A 20,715-nucleotide genomic window follows, 5' to 3' on the forward strand; every position below is an offset into this window, starting at 1 on the left:
TCACTAATGTGAGGTGAGCCTGGAAGTAGAGAAGAGTAATAATGATGCCAAAATATTGTTAAAGGGATAATTCTAGCCTTTTCACAAAAATCCATTAATGAAATTTGTGGATTTTTCCAAGCTCTTAGTATATAATACTTAAAAATAACTGCCAGAAGATTTATCTTTGAGTATAATGTTCTTACCAATAAGTAAAAGTTATTAAATAAAATGAGCAGGCTCATATCACCCCAGGAGCTTGGCAAGTACCTGTTTTCTATGTAACTGTCAAGATTTTTCTCTTGAAAATCTTGAGTAGTGAAGATACATACCACTATCATCTTCATTGTTCTGTAATTTTCAGTGAATCCTATACAAGTTTTGGAAAATACAAATCTTTGCCATATATAAAAAGTATTAAATTAGTAGACTAAAGTATAAAATGATGTGTACATCACTTTTCCTAAGAGTCCTGGCCGAAGTTCTAGAGCAGCACAGGGCTCAGCGGTCTCTTCGCTCACATACAGCTATCTTTTAACTACAAATAGCGCATGCCAAAAGGCTAACACTTCTTAAGAGATTATGTCTAGGGATTTCCTAAATTGTTTAAAAGATCACTATGAAGAATTCTTGCGAACAGTTCTGCACTTACTGGGTCTGTGTCCTTTTAACTTGAGAATTTATACTATGATTGCTCTGTAAACATCAGAATGTTCTAAATACTGTGTAGTGTACACACAGAACTGGGCCTGGCTTATCTTGCACTTATCAGCTTGTTTATTTTTATTCCCCCGAAGCTGTGTTTCTAACACTAGCAGCTGCTACTTTGTAAATACTTTAATGGCTTCTGTTAGTTAGAGCTGTTGGTTTAACAGACAATGTTATAAAAGATTTTCATTCTTCCATGTGATTACACACCTTGAAGTGCGTTTTACCCTGAAAATCCTCTGGAGACTGGGGCCTGGGAAGGTATGTCTTTTGAGGGCACAGAGCCAAGAGAATGGAAAGATTTGAGAATGGTGTGTGAGATCAGGGACCGATGTGCACCTGCACTGGGTTCTCAGAGTCACAGTTGTTGAGAGCTCACACTTTACACCCAGCACTGCTGGAGAAAGTCTTCTGTGCAGCCCAAGCTAGCCTTGAATGCGATCCTCCTGCCTCTGCCTCTCAGTGCTAATGTGACGGATCTGTCTAGTCAAGACTAATTTAGCTCTTCTGGTGAACGTGAGGAGAGGCAGCTGAGAGGAGTGACTTATCTAAGACAGTGACAAATGCAGGGGTCACACCCTAGTCTCCTGAAGGGTTCACTGTTGTCCTATCCTGGGAGCCTGTGTCAGACACGAGAGGGTAGAAGCAATACAAAAGACAAAAGAGGAAGCAGAAAGAACTAAAATACTTTGAGTCCTGGCAGGGTTCAAGGACTTCATCAAGAATCAGGAAGTGTGTTCCAAGTGGTTTACCTACTGAGGTGAACACTGTGGACACTTTGTATTATAAACAAGGACAGCTACACCCCAGTAAGCTTCATTTAGACACTGAAATTTGAATTTCATATACTTTTCACATATAAGAATGTATCATCTTTCTAATAATTTGAAAATTTAAGGAAAAACTTCTGCCAGTTAGCATTGGTAAATAACTAAAAATAACTATTAAATACCATAAGGTAAACATCTATAAAATGAATTTGGTACATGGGCTATAAGCTTAAATATTTGTCCTAGGAAAAAAGACTAAAACAAAATTCTAAGTAATTCATAGTTTCTTTTATGTTTTTAATAGGGGATAGAGAATTCAGTAATGCCATAGATGTAGACTTAGCAGATATATGCAAACTATTCATACAATTAGAATACACATTTTTGTCAAATGCCCCTGGAACATTCTCCAAGACTAACAAAAATAAAGTCATAAAATAAGTCTTTTTCTTTTTTTACCTTTGTTGTGCTGAGTATCAAAACCAGGGTTTCAGGCATAGCAGGTGAGTGCTTTACCCCTGAGATACCCCTCCAGCCCTTAAGTAAGTCTGTTAATAAAATATTTTATCATATAAAAGTATCTTCAGCCAGGTGGTGGTGGTGCACACCTTTAATCCCAGCACTCGGGAGACAGAGGCAGGCGGATCTCCATGAATTCGAGGCCAGCCTGGTCTATAAGAGCTAGTTCCAGGACAGGCACCAAAAACTCCAGAGAAACCCTGTCTCAAAAATCAAAAAAAAAAAAAAGTATCTTCGGATCACAGTGGGAATAAACCAAAAATTATTAGAAGTAAAACTGGAAATACACATAATGAGCCAAAAAGGAAATCACAAAGAAAATTCTAAAACTTCTTGAGACAAGGGAAAGTGTGTAAATTTATGCTATTCGTCACAAAAAGAAAATCTCAAATAAATATCATAACTTTATATCTGAGGAAACCATTAAAAGAACAAATTAAAACCAAAGGAAGCAGAAGGAAATAAGATTAAAACATATAAAAAATACAAAATCACAAATAACAAAAGAAAAAGTTAATGACACTTAAGGTGGAGCTTTCAAAAACCAACAAGAAAACTGACAGACCATCCATCCGCTCTGCTGAACATCAGAAATGCCCCCAGGGATCATGCCCCACACAGATGTGGGTGCTTCTCCAGTATTACGTAAGTGTGTGCTGCCCTACTAAAACTAGATCATAAATAGAGCAAGCAGACAATTAGTGAACTGGATTAGTAACCAGAGCCTCCCAACAAAGAAAAGCCCCCTACTTGTTGGCCTCACTGGAGAATTCTACCAGTTAAAGAGGAATTCCCAACATCCTTTTCAAGCTCCTCCCCAAAACTGAGGAGGGAGTTCCCAGAGCCAGTTTTAGAACAGCACTGTTCTAATGCCAAAGTCATACAAAGGCACGGAAAATGGTTGGCCAATATTTCTGATCAGTACTGATGGAAAATTCCTTAACAAAGGCTAGCAAACCAAATTCAACAATGCAAAGCAAGACTTAGACACAGTGACCAAACAGGGCTTATGTCTGGAAAGCTGGAATGAGTCAGGCTACTCAGTCACATCAACAGAACAAGGAACAGAATCTTCAGGATCTTCCCAGTAGTATGGCATGTGCAGAATTCAACCTTTCCATGACAGAAAACACTCAACCAAACAGTAAAGGGAGTAACAGACTCACAGCCCACAGCAAACTGAGTGGGGATGACTGACAGCCTGAGCTGGCAAGGTGGCACCACCAAGCCTGTCAACCTTCTTCTGTCCCCAAAGCCCACGTGGTGGAAAAACTGACCTTCATGTATGCACGGGGTACACACACACCTACAATACAATAAATAATACAATTTTGAAGGACTGAAAGCTGTTTCTATAGGACAAAGAAAACACCAAGGTGTCTGTTCTTTATATTTAATGAGGTGCTGGAATTCCCTAGCCAGGTTAACTATGCCAAAGAGATTTAAAAGAAAAAATCGAAATCTAAAAGAAACAAGTAAATGATCTGCTTGCTAAGTAATGGTCTTATTATATAAAGAAAACTCTTTAATTTTAAATTTTATTGAAAAATTGTTAGAATAATTAAATACAATAAAGCGATAGGAGAAAAATCAACATTTATCATGCTTCAAGGGAGTGGTCTGAAAAGTAGTGATGAAAACAGTATATCCATCATGGTCGCTAAAGAGGAAAATCGCCTTACCAGGGTGGCAAAGGCCGTGCACCCTGAAAATCTTGCTGAAAGGAAGTAGAGAGCAGGTGTGGTAGCATACACCTGTATCCCAAGAGTTAGAAGACAGAAATGGGAAGGTCCCTTGAGTCCGGTGGTTCAAATCTGGCCTGTACAGCATGTATAGACTCATGTCATATTCATGAACTGGAAGACAAATGTTGACAAATAGCAGCACTGCTAAGGCAACCAGCTGGTCAGTGCAAGTCCTATCCCAGGGCAATGGAGACTTTGCAAATCTGAAAATCTTCATTTACATCTGTGCATGTGGCATAGTGTATCTGTAGGAGTCCGAGGACAGCCTGCAGGTGTCAGTTCTCTCCCTCCCACTGTGGGCTGGGGGGTCAGACTCAGTGGTCAGCTCAGTGGTGAGCAGCTTCCCCTACTGAGCCATCGTGACAGCTCTTCATAGAAACCTGTATGGAGTTGCCAAGGGCACTGCCCAGTTAAGGGGGATGTGAATAAGGACAGTGTCAGACACGTTACACTTCTGGATTCCAAGGGTGGGATAATCAAAACTGACACTTAACAAAAAGTACACACACAGACCAGTGGAACCCCAAGTGGAGTGGAAACCACAAACACACTTTCAGGTATGTGGTCAAACAATTTTCAACAAGGATAGTGGGATCACTAATGGGAAAGGCAGTGCGTTTTCCTCAAGTTCAGTTAGTGGCACTCAGAAAACTATTCATATGCAAAACTGTAAGCTATGCCGTTACCTTCTATCTTGTATAAAAATAACTCAGAATAACGCGCTCACTGTGAACCAGAAAGGCCTAGGGATTCCTCTATCCCGCCATGACAGTTGATGGCCCTGCCACGGCCACAATGGGAATTTGCAACAGGAGGGGGGAAATGAGCCAAAATTTTTCAGGCCCTGACTTTTTTCAAGTACTTTAGGAATGAAAATGTCTGTCTGTCTGTCTGTCTGTCTGTCTGTCTGTCTGTCTATCTATCTATCTATCTGTCATTTTACATTCTGACTGCAGTTTCTTTTTTAATTTATTTATTTTACACCCCAGCCATAGTTTCCCTCCTTTCTTCCCAGTCCCTTCCCCCACCCTCCCCTTCTGTCCCCGCCCCATGCATTCCTCCTCCTTTCTATTCAGAAAAGGGAGGCCTCCTCTGGATATCGACAAAACATGGCATATCAACTTGCAGTAAGACTAAGGGTCTTTGGGACCCTACTCCTCATCCTGTGTATTTTTTATTTATGTTTTATATTTCTGCATGTACTGTTAGGGATCAGCAAGTTCTATAGTGTCAATGTAGTGATAGCTTGCCTGGAGATCAGAATGCAAAGCTAAGACACTAGAAGCCAGGGAATGGTGGCACAAACCTTTGGTCCCAGAACACAGGAGACAGAAGCAGACAGATCTCTGTTAGTTCAAGGCCACCATGGACTACCCAAATTGATCCAGTCTAAAAGAGCAACAGAGCTCACACAAAAGTGATCCCAGCACTAGGGAGGTGGGGACAGAGGGATATGGCTGGGCAGAGAGCGGAATATAAGGCAGGAGGAGACAGGATCTCAGATGCAGTCTGAGGAGAGGATCACCCTTTTGGTCTGAGGATTCAGTAAAGGTAAAAGGTCTCTCTAGTGACTGGCTATTCTGCCTCTCTGATCTCTCAGCTTTCACCCCCTAATATCTGACTCTGGGTTTTTATTATTAAGACCAATTAGGATTCATGCCATAGTGTTCATGACCTAACCTGCTCTAAGAGCATTCTCTAGCTGTGACCATGTCCATTATAATCTTGAGGGGGAAAGTGTCTTTTTAAAAATAAATAGCCAAGAAGGTGGGGGAAATAAATAGACTACAAGCATGTGTTTGAGCTCACCTCTGGTATAAGTAATTGGTTCCCAGGAGATGTACAAAAGGGCCAGAGAGCCTGGAATGCTGGTACAACCTTTTAATTTTAGAACCCAGGAGGCAGAGACAGGCAGACCTCCGAGTCTGAGGTCAGCGTGGTCCATATAATGAATTGGCTAGCCCAGGCCAGTCAGAACTACATAGTCAGACCCTATCTTTTTAAAAGGGAAAGAAAAAAAAAGGCCGAAGATTGCTTTATTTTTTAAAAAATTTTGGTCAGTTCAGTTGCCTTTTTATTATTTTACTTAATGCTATTTTGTCTGAATATGACTTCGTCAGGGCCACCAAAGAAATGTCCACATATCTCGTTCATAGCAGCCTGGCTCACGACCCCCACAGCAGACATTCAGAAACTGAATTTGCCTTCACTACTCACTTGGGCCCACACAGTTACTGGAAGCAAGATGGGAGTGAGGTCTCTATGTGCTTAGCCCTTGGTGTCAGCACGGTGCTCACGCGGGAGCACCTGCCTAGAAACTGTGATACCCAGCTAAAGGACCAGTGATGAGGGCAACCTAGGCACCTTACTGACCTTTCAGAGTTCTACCCCGCACAGTGTGACCTAGAGGTCTCCAGGCCTTGTCCTCAGTCTGCAGTCACCGTGTGTTCCAGGAAGAACAAAGCCTTGCAGACCAAACCTCTCCTATGAGAGAATTCTGATGGGGAAACCCTACCTGCAGTACTGCAGTAGAACAACCATCTCCTGAGAGCCACCTTCTCCCCTCAAGTGAGGACTTGAGACTCCCTCGCTACTTCAAGATGAGACAATGATCAGCCAGACGAGGCCTTGGCCCCAATGTTTAATTATAAAACTGCTTGTCATCTGTCCTCATTCTCGCTCTGTGCCGACCAGCATCACGTGTCTTTCCAGTGTGCCACACTGGTTAATCTCCTGTAAGGCACTAAGGTCTGTCTGCTGATTTTCACGTGTCTGTAACATGGAAATACACCTCCTCCTGTGCATTATAAATTTTGGTAGGAGGCTGATGAGTGTAGCTCCGTGGTAGAGTGCTTCCCTAGTGTGTGCAAGGCCCTGGTTTCGAGTCCCCTCACCACCAAAAATAAATAAACAAAAATATAAAAACTGGGAGCAAAGTGCTTCCCACTGAGCCTGAGGACCTAAGTTTGATCCTTGGGGCCTGTTGGGAGGAGAGAGTTCCCACATGTTGTCCCCCCTTCACATACAAAACACACACACACACACACATACACACGCGCACACGCACGTGCATGCATTCTAATTACTTTAAAATTTTAAAATAATACTTAGCTAAAGAAAAAAATTAAAAATGTTTGGGAGGGCTGGGGAGATGGTTCAGCAGTTGAGAGTGTGCTGACTTTCCTTTTAAATTTATGTACTATATGTTAGACTAATTTATTATAATTATCCAAAATAATAAAAATAGCTAGGCAATTGGGTGACATTAAGAAAAGATTAGATGATTAATTATGTTGACAAAAGCACTGTGACTAGGCAAAGTATAAAAGAAATTTCAAATTTGATCTTGAGAAGACTCATGTTGGTGGCCCTGGCTGAGCTAGGTAGAAGAGACAGGAACCGCCAACCCCACCCCCACACGCCTGCCTCGTGGTGCTGCACAGCGGATAACAAAGATGAAGGCTGCACTACGCACAGGATAATTGTTTGTCGCAAACTGCTTAGCAGAACTGTATTTGCATTTTTCTCATATCTTACTTATTGTGCATAAAACAGAGCTCCCGGGGCCTTTGGACAGAAGAGACACGCTGAATGAAGCTCTTGCTGGCCCAGCTTTAACACCTGAAGGAGAAAACACATTTCCAGATCTTCTTCCCTCCATTGGTCCCATGCACAGGCACGCTACTCAACAGAAAATACCCAGTGGCCCTTCTAACAGGTAAAATATGATGAACTGAGAGTTTACCATGTAAAGAAGTAATTCACATTCAGCGCTTCACATACAGCCGTGCGCCTGCTGTCTGTACGCTGACTTTGTGTCCTGGCACTCTGCTGACAGGATTCCATCAGATCCGAGGTCCTCTGGTGGAGTCCACTGGACCCTTTTGGATCGCGTCATCTGCAAGCGGAGCTCGTTTGTCTTGTTTTCTTACTGATATCCCTTTCGTTTATTTCTGTTATCTTACTGCTATCTTCAAGACTCCAATCTCAATATTGAATAAAGCAGACGCGAGAGCCCTTGTCACACTCTAGGTATTAGAGGAGATGGCCTCAAGTATGTTTTATTCAGTATAATTTTGTCTATCAACTTAATATATACAGACATTTTACTTATTTGATGTGTATGAGTGTTTTTGCCTGTGTGTGTATGAGTATACCATGTATGTACCTCATATCCACAGAGGCCAGAAGAGGATGCTGGGTCTTGGAACTGGAGTTAGAAGATTGTGAGCCACCACGTGGGTGCTGGGAACCAAATGCTGAGGCAAGAGCAGCTTGTGCTCTTAAGGGCTGAGCCATCTCTGTAGGTATCCTGGAAGCCATTAAAATAAAAAGGCTCCCACTGAGCTCACAGCTTGTGGCTCCACCATCCGTGAACCACTTGCTGTGGTAACCCAGAACAACTGTCACTGTATGCTAACGCCTGCCTGACAGAATTCCTCTAGAATATGGTAAGGGAATTTTGCATCAGAAGTCTAGAAAGTGGTCTGTGAGGGAGAAACCTGGTTGAAGGCAGAGTCTATGTGGAAATATGGGTCGAGCTCCCAAGAGTGTGCCCTGGGCACAGGGAAGGGACGGGGCCAACATTTCAGCCTGCACCATGAAAACAGTACCGACATCTGTGCTGAGACCCGAGAGGTGCCCGTTGATGGGGTCAGCACCTGTAACCCAGCCTGCAAAGGCGTCCCAGGGTTGTCCTGGTATCCAGGAGCCTGGGAAGGGACTGAGTGTCAGAGCTGGAGCAGCAGCAGGCAAGAGCCACCCAGGTTTACTCTTCCTTCACTCCACCCAGCGCCCTTATTTCAGGCCAGATCCGCCCTGCTCTGTCCTCTACCTCCCCACTTCCCTGTCTTTATTATTATTTCCTTTAAAGTTTTCCATTAGATAGACTTATCTGACCAAGGCATATCTGACTTGGTTTGGGGTCTGAATCTCAGCCTGCTGGGAGCTGGGGTGGCTTCAGGTTAGCTTACGCCATCCCTTTTCTTCTTTCTTTCACCTTACACTCTGCCCTGCCCTCTTCTTGTCTCTGCTGTTTGCCGCCATCAGTGTAATATTAGCCAGGACTCTTGGCTCTTGCCTTCTCCCATCCACATATTTATCCCCAGAATAACTATGTGACTACAGTATTATCAGTGTTCTCTTACTTTAAGTGACTGGAAAGCAGAGGCTGATCTTTTTGTGGTTCACCATTATATTTTCATACTGTGCCTATTCTTTGAATATTACTGGTATAGATTTCCTCAATAAGGCACAAGCCAGCAGATTAAATAAAAAGGCAGAATCATCCAGGCACGGGAACACACACCCTTAGTCCCAGCAAAGGGAGCTAAGCTCTGAGAGTTTGGGGCAGCCTGGTCTACATAGCAAGTTCCAGGACAGCTAGTGCTATAAAGTGAGACCCTGCCTGAAAAACAAGACAGATTTTTTTTTGTTTTGGTTTGTTTTCTATTTGTTGCCTCCAAGAAATATACCTCATCATCAAAGACAGAGTCGGAGAGAGGAATTCCCAGCGAGCGGAATGAAGAAGCAAATAGGTGTCACAATAACTAAAAACCAGAGTAAGTCAGACTAAACAAAGCCACCTCAATCTGAATAAGGGTGCAATCTATCAAGATGCCAGTGTGACTCTAAACAGGCATGCATGGGGACACCCAAACCCGTGAAGCTGTTAGGTATGACAGCGTAAGTTAACCCCATCACAGAAGGAATGCGCGGCTCTAGTGCTGCACTCCCGTCTATGCACAGGTCACCCTGACCACAAAGAAAACTGAGCTGATGGCATCATAGATCAAGTGGGTTTAGACCTCTGCAGAAATTCTAGACACTGCAGAATACACAGTCCTCTCAGCAGCTCATGAAATGTTTTATAAAATAGATCCTATCATAGAATACAAAACAAGTCCTAAGAAAAATAATATTTTCTTTTATTCTATATAACCACAGTGAAATAAAATAGAAATAAAATGAAAAATTATGGCGTGCACACACAAATTCATGGAGATTGAGAAACACTGAATAATAAATGGGTTTCATAGTAAAATAAAAATTAAAACATTCCTAGAATCTAATGAAGTAAAAACATATACAAAAGCCTGTAGATGCAATGAAGAGAATCCTGAGAAATGTATATCTATACATAGTTCCATTAAAAAACCAGGCCAGGTGGTAGCACACACCTTTAATTCCAGCCTTCAGGAGGCAGAAGCCATCAGATTTCCATGAGTTCGAAGCCAGCCTGCTCTACAGAGGGAGTTTCAGGAGAGCCAGAGCTACACAGTGAAACTCTGTCTTGAAAGGGGGCAAAAAGGAAAAAAAATCAAAGCAATTTTAAATAAATAATCAAATGGTGAACCTTAGGGTCTTGGAAGAAAACAAGAACAAGTTAGGTGATGGAAAGAAATAACATCTAGATAGAAATGGACACAAAAACAAAATCCCACAAAAAATCAATAAAACAAAGAATTAATTGTTTTAAAAAAATAATTTTTAACAAACTTTTAGCTAAAGTAGCCAAGAGAGCTACAATCCAAATTAAGAAAAGTAGAGATGAAATAGAGGGGTTACAATAGATGCCAGTAAAATTCAAAAAATAAGATAAGGTAGAAAATTGTAAAGGAATCAATGAATTTGTAGAGACTTAGCACTTACCAAGAAAATGTTCTGAAATAAATATCTTAAGCAGATTTATTACAAGCAATGTGGTTGAAGCAGTAATATGATACCTCCCATTAAGAATGTTCAGGCCCAGACAGGTTCACGGCCGGATTCCAGCAGACCACTGAGGAACTAGCACCAGTATTTCCCCCAAAGGATTCTGGGAAATACAGAAGGAAGAAATGTGTTCAGACTCTTTACACACCAGTATTATAGCGATAACAAAAGCAGAAAAAGGCACAATAGAACAAAGGAAACTATAGGCCACGCTCCCTCATGCACACAGTGCGAAACTTCTCAATAAAAGGCTCGCAGAAAAATTCCCAAGGGCATCAGCAGGAGCTGGCAAGCCAGCTCAGTGATGACAAAAAATTGCTCTTGGAGAGGGTCAGGTACAATTCCCATTACCTGCACTGCAGCCGCAACCATCTGTGACTCTGGTTTCAGGGATTCCTGTACCCTTCTGTGGCCTCCGCCAGTGTGCTTATATACACACATGTAAAAAGTTTATAAAATAAATAAAGGTTTTAAAAAAGAATAGCCCAGAATGATAATTCAGGCCTGGGAGTGCAGCTTGGTTGGTAGTCTTTGCTTAGCATGCATGAAAACCTAGGCTTGATCCTCAGTGCTGCAGACACTGGTTATAGTGGGCAGGCACTTGGGGGGTCCAAACAGGAGGGTCAGAAGGTCAAAGTCACCCCGAGATGTACAGTGAGTATGGGCTCTGTGAAACCTTTAAAATAGAGGAAAGAGTACCAGTGAGATGGCGGAGGGGGGAAAGGCACTTTGTATGATGCCACAGGGCCCACATGGTGAAAGAAGAGAATCTGCTCCCCCAAATTGTCCTCTGACTTCCTCGTGCAGTGTGGCATGTTCACACACATACACACAATACATAAATTTTAGGCCATCCACCTCAAATTAGCTTCATTCCAGTATTGTAGTGATGGTTCAACATACACATTAGTGAATATACTACATCCTGTAAACAGACTCAAGGACAAGAAGAATGTTATCTCAGAAAAAAACTTGACAAAATTCAGACTCCTTCTGGGAAAAGTTTGCTGAAGCAACCAAGAATAAAATACGCAGATCTTAGCATACAGGCTATAGACCACGAAGATGGCCATATAGTGGGGAAAACTGAGAACATTTCCACCAACATCAGTAGCAACACAAAAGCAACTTGAGGAAAGGTTTCTTTGGTTTACAGTTCCTGATCACAGCCCATCACTGTGGAAAAGGAAAGGCAAGGACTAGAAGCATCTGGTAACATCCAGTCACAGGCAGAGAGAATACATGGATGCTCACTGACCAGCTCGTAATGTCTACTCAGTTCTGGCTTAAACCAGGGAATGGTGCCACCCACGTCAGTCAACATAACCAAGACAGTATTCAAAGAGTTATGTTTCTGATCTGGCTGAGACTTCAGTCATTTCATGTCAGTATTCAAATTATTGGTTTTTCATAACTGACTTGGCCACTAAAACATAGTTACATAACTTGAAGCACACTTTAGAAGCATCCTGTGGGGTACTAGGACTAAGGAAAAGAAGTCCCTTAGCTCCAGGGCTATCTAGACTAGTTACAATTGAACTAAGTCAGCTGGGCAGTAGTGGCGCTCGCCTTTAACCCCAGCACTCGGGAGGCAGAGGCAGGTGGATCTCTGTGAGTTTGAGGCCAGCCTGGTCTACAAGAGCTAGTTTCCAGGACAGACTCCAAGCTACAGAGAAGCCCTATCTTGGGAAGAAAGAAAGGGAGGGAGGGAGGGAGGGAGGGAGGGAGGGAGGGAAGGAAGGAAGGAAGGAAGGAAGGAAGGAAGGAAGGAAGGAAGGAAGGAAGGAAGGAAGGAAGGAGAAAGAACTGAACTAAGTCAACTTTTCTAGTTCCCTCAGAAAATTTATCCACCCAGATATTTACACTTATAAATTTGGTTGGTTGCTGGTTAGTTTATTTCTATTTACTATGCCTTTTAGCAAATAATAAAAACCCAGAGACAGATACTGGGGTTCAACCTGAAGATCAGAAAAACAAAGCAGCCAGCCACTGGCTCTTACCTCTATGTCAGACCAAAAATGGGCAATCCCGCCTCCACGAATCCTCACATTGAGACTGGACTGAAACCTGTCTCCTCCTGTTTTATATTCCTCTCCAGTGCTGGAATTAAAGGCAGGTACCACCACTGCCTGGCCTGTATGGTTGACTAGTCTGGCTGCTTTGCACTGATCTTGAGGCAAGCTTTATTTATTTCAAATGAAATGCTACCTAATTAAAAGTTAAATTTGTCCTCATTGATTTTTATTGATTCATATCTGTGCAAGTTTTCTTAAAGTTGGAACAAACAAAAATACTCTTTTATTCAAGATCTGCTGTGCCTGGAAACAATGTAACTGAGGGAAATGTCAGTGTTTACAAAACAAAGAAATTGTCAACAGAACGCCTGCCAATGGACTAACCAGGAAAGAAATTACAGCCGATAATTCAGGGAGATTGGCTCAAAACAAACGGCCCCTGCCAACAGCAAACCTGACAATTATCCTGTTGTCTAATTTGGCTCAGCCTAAGGTGACCTTGTTTGCCCATCTCAGTCTTAATTCTTGCTAACTTGGCATGAAACAGGAACATACGGCATATGTCTACAAAGTCCATTTTTGCATCTTAAACCAAAATAAATGTAGTTTCTGTTGAGTGTTTCCTGTAACTGAGCTTGTAAGGACATTAGACAGACCTGGCTGCGTCCATAGCCTGCCCACTAGCTGCTTCATAGGGGCTGCCTATCAAACTGGAAATTCTCGGGAGATAGATTGTTCTAAGTTTGGTCTATGACTAAAGCTAGCCAATTTTAAACATGTTCCCAAAGTTATAGTCAATCATAAGCCCTTTTTAAAACATAAAAATGAAAATATGTCATCAATTCATTGCAACCAAAAGGTTTTTACAGATTTTGACTGAATTTAAGGCAGCATTTTTTTTTAGGCTGTACCGGCTACTGTGAGAGGCCCAGTATGGTGATGGGCACCTGGGGCCGAAGTGTGAGGATAACTCGAGACTGAGGCCAGAATGATGGCTCAGAGTCAGATACCTGCCCCAAGTCTGCAGCCTGCTTCAGTCCCTCTGCCCACCATGCCCACCATGCCCCAGACTGGAAGGAGCAAACACAAAGCTGGCCTTGACGTCCCCATACATACTTTGGCAAATATATACAGATAAATGAGTGTTATTACAATTTTTAAGTAAAAAACAATGTAAGAAAGAGAGTGAACACCGGAGAACGAAACTAAAAATATTTCTGTTTTTCTTCCCAGCCTAACCTGGTATATTTCTTTTTATTATTATTATTATTATTTATTTATTTATTTATTAAAGATTTCTGTCTCTTCCCCGCCACCGCCTCCCATTTCCCTCCCCCTCCCCCAATTAAGTCTCCCCCCAGCCCGAAAAGCAATCAGGGTTCCCTGTCCTGTGGGAAGTCCAAGGAACCCCCACCTCCATCCAGGTCTAGTAAGTTGAGCATCCAAACTGCCTAGGCTCCTACAAAGCCAGTGCGTGCAGTAGGATCAGAAACCCATTGCCATTGTTCTTGAATTCTCAGTAGGCCTCATTGTCCACTATGTTCAGAGAGTCCGGATTTATCCCAGGCTTTTCCAGACCCAGGCCAGCTGGCCTTGGTGAGTTCCCAATAGAACATCCCCATTGTCTCAGTGTGTGGGTGCACCCCTCGCGGTCCTGAGTTCCATGCTCGTGCTCTCTCTCCTTCTGCTCCTGATTTGGACCTTGAGATTTCAGTCCTGTGCTCCAATTTGGGTCTCTGTCTCTGTTTCCTTTCATCGCTTGCTGAAGGTTAATATTCAGGAGGATGCCTATATGTTTTTCTTTGGGTTCTCCTTATTTAGCTTCTCTAGGATCACTAATTATAAGCTCAATGTCCTTGGTTTATGGCTAGAAACCAAATATGAGTGAGTACATCCCATGTTCCTCTTTTTGGGTCTGGCTTACCTCACTCAGGATAGTGTTTTCTATTTCCATCCATTTGTATGCAAAATTCAAGAAGTCCTTGTTTTTTATTGCTGAGTAGTACTCTAATATGTATAAATTCCATACTTTCTTCATCCATTCTTCCATTGAAGGGCATCTAGGTTGTTTCCAGGTTCTGGCTATCACAAACAATGCTGCTATGAACATTGTAGAGCATATACTTTTGTTGTATGATAAGGCCTCTCTTGGGTATATTCCCAAGAGTGGTATTGCTGGGTCCAGGGGTATGTTGATCCCGAATTTCCTGAGAAACCGCCATACTGCCTTCCAAAGTGGTTGCACAAGTTTGCATTCCCACCAGCAATGGATGAGTGTACCCCTTTCTCCACAACCTCTCCAACAAAGGCTATCATTGATGTTTTTGATTTTAGCCATTCTGACCGGTGTAAGATGGTATCTTAAAGTTGTCTTGATTTGCATTTCCCTGATCGCTAAGGAAGTTGAGCATGACCTTAAGTGTCTTTTGGCCATTTGAAGTTCTTCTGTTGAGAATTCTCTGTTCAGCTCAATGCCCCATTTTATAATTGGGTTGATTAGCATTTTACGGTCTAGTTTCTTGAGTTCTTTATATATTTTGGAGATCAGACCTTTGTCAGTTGCGGGGTTGGTGAAGATCTTCTCCCAGTTGGTGGGTTGCCTTTGTGTCTTAGCGACAGTGTCCTTTGCTTTACAGAAGCTTCTCAGTCTCAGGAGGTCCCATTTATTCAATGAGGTCCTTAATGTCTGTGCTGCTGGGGTTATACGTAAGAAGTGGTCTCCTGTGCCCATGTGTTGTAGAGTACTTCCCACTTTCTCTTCTATCAAGTTCACTGTGTTCAGACTGATATTGAGGTCTTTAATCCATTTGGACTTGAGTTTTGTGCATGGCGATAGATATGGATCTATTTTCATTCTTCTACAGGTTGACATCCAGTTTTGCCAGCACAATTTGTTGAAGATGCTCTCTTTTTTCCATTGTATACTTTTAGCTCCTTTATTGAAAATCAGGTGTTCATAGGTTTGTGGGTTAATGTCAGGGTCTTCTATTCGATTCCATTGGTCGACTTCTCTGTTTTTATGCCAATACCAAGCTGTTTTCAATACTGTAGCTCTGTAGTAGAGTTTGAAGTCAGGGATGGTAATGCCTCCAGACGCTCCTTTGTTGTATAAGATTGTTTTGGCTATTCTGGGTTTTTTTTGTTTTTCCATATAAAGTTGATTATTGTCTTCTCCAGATCTGTGAAGAATTTTGATGGGATTTTGATGGGGATTGCATTGAATCTATAGATTGCTTTTGGTAGAATTGCCATTTTTACTATGTTGATCCTCCCAATCCAAGAGCAAGGAAGATCTTTCCATTTTCTGGTGTCCTCTTCAATTTCTTTCTTCAAAGACTTAACGTTCTTGTCAAATAGATCTTTCACAACCTTGGTCAGAGTTACCCCAAGATATTTTATGCTATTTGTGGCTATCGTGAAAGGTGATGCTTCTCTAATTTCCCTCTCTGTTTCCTTATCCTTAGTGTGTAGGAAGGCCACTGATTTTTTGGAGTTGATCTTGTATCCTGCCACTAAAGGTGTTTATCAGCTGTAGGAGTTCTTTGGTAGAGTTTTTGGGATCGCTTATGTATACTATCATATCATCTGCAAATAACGAGAGCTTAACTTCTTCTTTTCCGATACGAATCCCCTTGATCCCTTTATGTTGTCTTATTGCTATTGCTAGAACTTCAAGCACTATATTGAAGAGGTATGGAGAGAGTGGACAGCCTTGTCGTGTTCCTGATTTTAGTGGGATGGCTTTGAGTTTTTCTCCATTTAATTTAATGTTAGCTGACAGCTTGCTGTAAATAGCTTTTATTATATTTAGGTATGACCCTTGTATCCCTAATCTCTCCAAGACTTTTATCATAAAGGGGTGTTGAATTTTGTCAAATACTTTTTCAGCATCTAATGAAATGATCATATGGTTTTTTTCTTTCAGTTTATTTATATGGTGGATTACATTGATAGATTTTCGTATGTTGAACCAGCCCTGCATCTCAGGGATGAAGCCTACTTGATCATAATGGATAATTTTTCTAATGTGTTCTTGGATTCGGTTTGCCAGTATTTTATTGAGAATTTTTGCATCGATATTCATGAGTGAGATCGGCCTGTAATTTTCTTTCTTGGTTGGGTCTTTGTGTGGTTTTGGTATCAGGGTAACTGTAGCTTCATAAAAGGAATTTGGCAATGACTCTTCCGATTCTATATTGTGAAATACATTAAGGAGTATAGGTATTAGCTCGTCTTGGAAGTTCTGGTAGAATTCTACATTGAAACCATCTGGTCCTGGGCTTTTTTTGGAAGGTAGATTTTTGATAACGGTTTCTAGCTCTTCGCGACTAACAGGTCTATTTAGATCGTTCACCTGGTCTTGGTTTAGCTTTGGTATGTGGTACTTATCTAAAAAAATGTCCATTTCTTTTGCATTTTCTAGTTTTGTGGCATACAGGCTTTTGTAGTAAGATCTAATGAGTCTCTGAATTTCCTCTGTGTCTGTGGTTATGTCCCCCTTTTCATTTCTGATCTTATTTATTTGCGTGTTCTCTCTCTGTCGTTTAATTAGTTTGGATAGGGGTTTGTCGATCTTGTTGATTTTCTCCAAGAACCAACTTTTTGTTTCATTGATTCTTTGGACTGTTTTCTGCGTTTCTATTTTGTTGATTTCCGCCCTCAGTTTGATTATTTCCAGTCTTCTACTCCTCCTGGGCGCATCTGCTTCTTTTTTTTCTAAAGCTTTCAGGTGTGCTGTTAAGTCTCCAATGTATGCTTTCTCTGTTTTCTTTAAGTGGGCACTTAGTGCTATGAACTTTCCTCTTAGCACTGCTTTCATAGTGTCCTAAAGGTTTGAGTATGTTGTCCCTTTATTTTCATTAAATTCAAGGAAGACTTTAATTTCTTTCTTGATTTCTTCCTTGACCCAGGTGTGGTTCAGTAGTTGACTGTTCAGTTTCCATGAGTTTGTCGGCTTTCTGGAGGTAGGATTGTTGTTGAATTCTAACTTTAATCCGTGGTGATCTGATAAGACACAGGTGGACACTGATATTTTTTTGTATCTGTGGAGGTTTCCTTTGTTTCCGGGTATGTGGTCAATTTTTGAGAAGGTTCCATGGGCTGCAGAGAAGAAGGTATATTCTTTCCTATTTGGGTGGAATGTTCTATAGATGTCTGTTAAGTCCATTTGCTTCATTACCTCCAGTAGTTCTCTTACTTCTCTATTAGGTTTCTGTCTGATTGACCTGTCCATTGCTGAGAGAGGTGTATTGAAGTCTCCTACTACTAGTGTGTGTGGTTTGATGTCTGCCTTGAGTTTTAGTAATATTTCTTTTACATACGTGGGTGCTTTTATATTAGGGGCGTAAATATTCAGGATTGAGACTTCATCCTGACAAATTGTTCCTGTTATGAGTATAAAGTGTCCATCTCGATCTCTTCTGATTGATTTTAGTTTGAAGTCAGTTTTGTTAGAAATTAATATGGCCACACCTGCTTTTTTCTTAGGACCATTTGCTTGAAAGATCTTTTCCCAGCCCTTTACTCTTAGTAGATGCCTGTCTTTGTGGTTGAGATGTGTTTCTTGTAAACAGCAGAATGTTGGATCCTGTTTTTGTATCCAATCTCTTAGCCTGTGCCTTTTTATAGGTGAATTGAGACCATTAATATTAAGTGATATTAATGACCAGTGGTTGTTTACGCCAGATATTCTTATTGTTTTTGGAAGTAGAATTTGTGTGTCTCCCTTCTTTGAGTTGTGCTAGTGAAGGGTCGCTAGATGCCTGAGTTATTGTAAGCAGTGTTGGCAATGTTGGATTCCTTGGGTTGCGATTTTCCTTCTATTACTTTCTGTAGGGCTGGATTCGTGGCTACGTATTGTTTAAATTTGTTTTTATCCTGGAATGTCTTGATTTCTCCATTTATAGTGAACCAAAGCTTGGCTGGGTATAGTAGTCTGGGCTTGCATCCATGGTCTCTTAGCTTCTGCAGTACTTCTATCCAGGACCTTCTGGCTTTCATTGTTTCCATAGAGAAATCAGGTGTAAGTCTGATCGGTTTACCTTTTTAAGTTACTTGGCCTTTTTCCTTTGCAGCTCTTAGTATTCTTTCTTTAACCTGTATATTTTGTGTTTTGATTATTATATGGCGAGGGGATGTTTTCCTTTGATCCAGTCTGTTTGGTGTTCTGTATGCTTCTTGAATATTCAAAGGAATATCTTTCTTTATGTTGGGAAAGTTTTCTTCCATAATTTTGTTCAAAATATTTTCTGGGCCTTTGAGCTGTGACTCTTCTCCTTCTTCTATTCCTATTATTCTTAGATTTGGTCTTTTTATTGTGTCCCATATTTCCTGAATGTTTTGTGATGAGAATTTGTTGGCTTTGCAGTTTTCTTTGATCAGAGCGTTTATTTTCTCTATGGTGTCCTCAGAATCTGAGATTCTTTCTTCTATTTCTTGTATTCTATTGATTATGCTTGTTTCTGTAGGCTCTGCTCGTTGACCTAGATTTTCCATATCCAGCTGGTCCTCAGTTTGTATTTTCTTCCTTGCTTCCATTTCAGTTTTCAATTCTTGAACTGTTTCCATTACCTGTTTGATCGTTCTTTCTTGGTTTCCCAGGGTATCATGTACGTATTTACTCATTTCTTCAAATTTTTGGTTATACTTCTCATCCATTTCTATAAGGGCATTTTTCACATGTTGTTTAAGGGACTCTACAGCTTTCATAAAGTCAATTTTTTCCACTTCTTCTGTGTTATGGTGTTGGAGACCTTCTGTTGTAAGATCGTTGGGTTCTGGTGTTTTCATGTTGTTTTTCAGATTATTGGGTGAATTCTTTCCTTGGCGCCTGCCCATCTCCTCCTATCGATGCTATCTAAGGGGTCTTTTAAAACTGGTTCAGGTTCCCCTGCTGGCCAGGGGCTCCTCTTACAAAATGCCCTTGCTCTGTTTCCTGGTTCCTGCCGGGGGCCAAGATCCCTCTCACCCCTCAGAAAGGTCTTCAGGAATAGGACCCGGCTCCTCCTTTGCCAGGGACCTCCCCAACAGAAGGCCTACCTCTTTGGTTTAATTGTAGTGGGGCGATCTGTTCTTGGTGTTGCGCGCGGTCCCTGCAGCCTGCTTCTGCTGCTGGGACGGTTCCCGCCGCCAGCAGCCTGTGTCCTCTGCTGCCGCTCTGGTCCCAGTGGGTCCCCGCTGGCTGCGCTGGGCGTCCTCCGGCCGCGTTCCGCCGCCCGGTGTTCCGGCCACCACCTGGTATATTTCTTAATTCTTTTTCTGACCAACTAAAGTTTATTATGAAAGGGAAGTTAATCTTCGTGGCTTTAATACCTCAAGGAGCACTGAATAAATTAGCTTTTTTATTTCCATCATAACTTAAGAAGTTAGACTTCTGGGGAGAGACTACAAAAAGTCGAAAATAACCTCAGAAAGATAGTTCCTCTCATATACATATATAAAATTTTAAAGCAGAGTTTGTGAGTTTGCTTTTTCATGTACAGCTAACAGCTGAACAAGAGTACTGAAATGGCACACATATGTATGTGTTATGTGTATTTTGTATGTATGTACGCTGTAATCCCCCTAAATGGAGCCAGAGACTCAAACAGCCTGTCACTGCCATGTAATACTTCTCCTTACAGGCCTTCCCTACTGTCTGTTGGTCTACGGAAGACAGGCTTCGTGTGTTTATCAGACTCACTGTGCACCTGAGACAAGGAGAGAAGGCTTAGTCTGTGTGAGCCTGAGCCTGACCCCTGGCCTCCCCACTGTAAAGTGCCCCATCAGCTTCTTTTAGCCTCACAGTTGAAATCATGGGTCAACTTTTCTTAGACATTATTTTGTCAGAGATTGTGAGATGGTGACCTTCTAATTGTCGTTCCTCTTATATCTGTTAACTAGATTGCATGAAAAGAACATTTTCTTATCAAACTACAGTCACCCCAAGAGGCAACTTGTCTTTGGCTTGAAGTTTTGATTCCAGTATTCTCTGTAGGGCTAGTTTGGTAGAAAGGAATTCAGCCTGTTTGTGTCACCGCAAGTTTCTCCCCATTAGCTACGGTAGATTGTCATGGGGTACAGTGGGTAGGTTGGCAGCTGTGGTCTTGTATAACTTGGAGTGCATCTCTCCATCTTCTGACTTTCAAAATTTCCATTGAGAGATCAGTGAAAGGATGTAAAAGAATACTACAATGAAAGGAGACCAGAAAGCAAACAGGCATTGCTATTCTAATAATCAGACAAAATAAACGTCCAACAAAACTAATCAAAAGAGATAAAGGACAC

At 41.6% G+C, this 20,715-nt stretch overlaps 1 protein-coding gene across 3 annotated transcripts in view; it reads left to right on the forward strand.

Moving 5' to 3' along the window:
* Positions 1-20,715, forward strand: part of Wdpcp (WD repeat containing planar cell polarity effector) — a 312,131-nt gene that overhangs the window by 279,079 nt on the left and 12,337 nt on the right. For all 3 annotated transcript variants that reach the window (XM_075944447.1, XM_075944448.1, XM_075944449.1), the window contains one exon: positions 7,277-7,439. In XM_075944447.1, coding sequence (XP_075800562.1) covers positions 7,277-7,439 — 163 coding nt within the window. The remainder of the gene's footprint in view (positions 1-7,276; positions 7,440-20,715) is intronic.

Source organism: Microtus pennsylvanicus, chromosome 12 (assembly GCF_037038515.1).
Source record: "Microtus pennsylvanicus isolate mMicPen1 chromosome 12, mMicPen1.hap1, whole genome shotgun sequence".
NCBI classification, from domain to species: Eukaryota; Metazoa; Chordata; class Mammalia; order Rodentia; family Cricetidae; genus Microtus; species Microtus pennsylvanicus.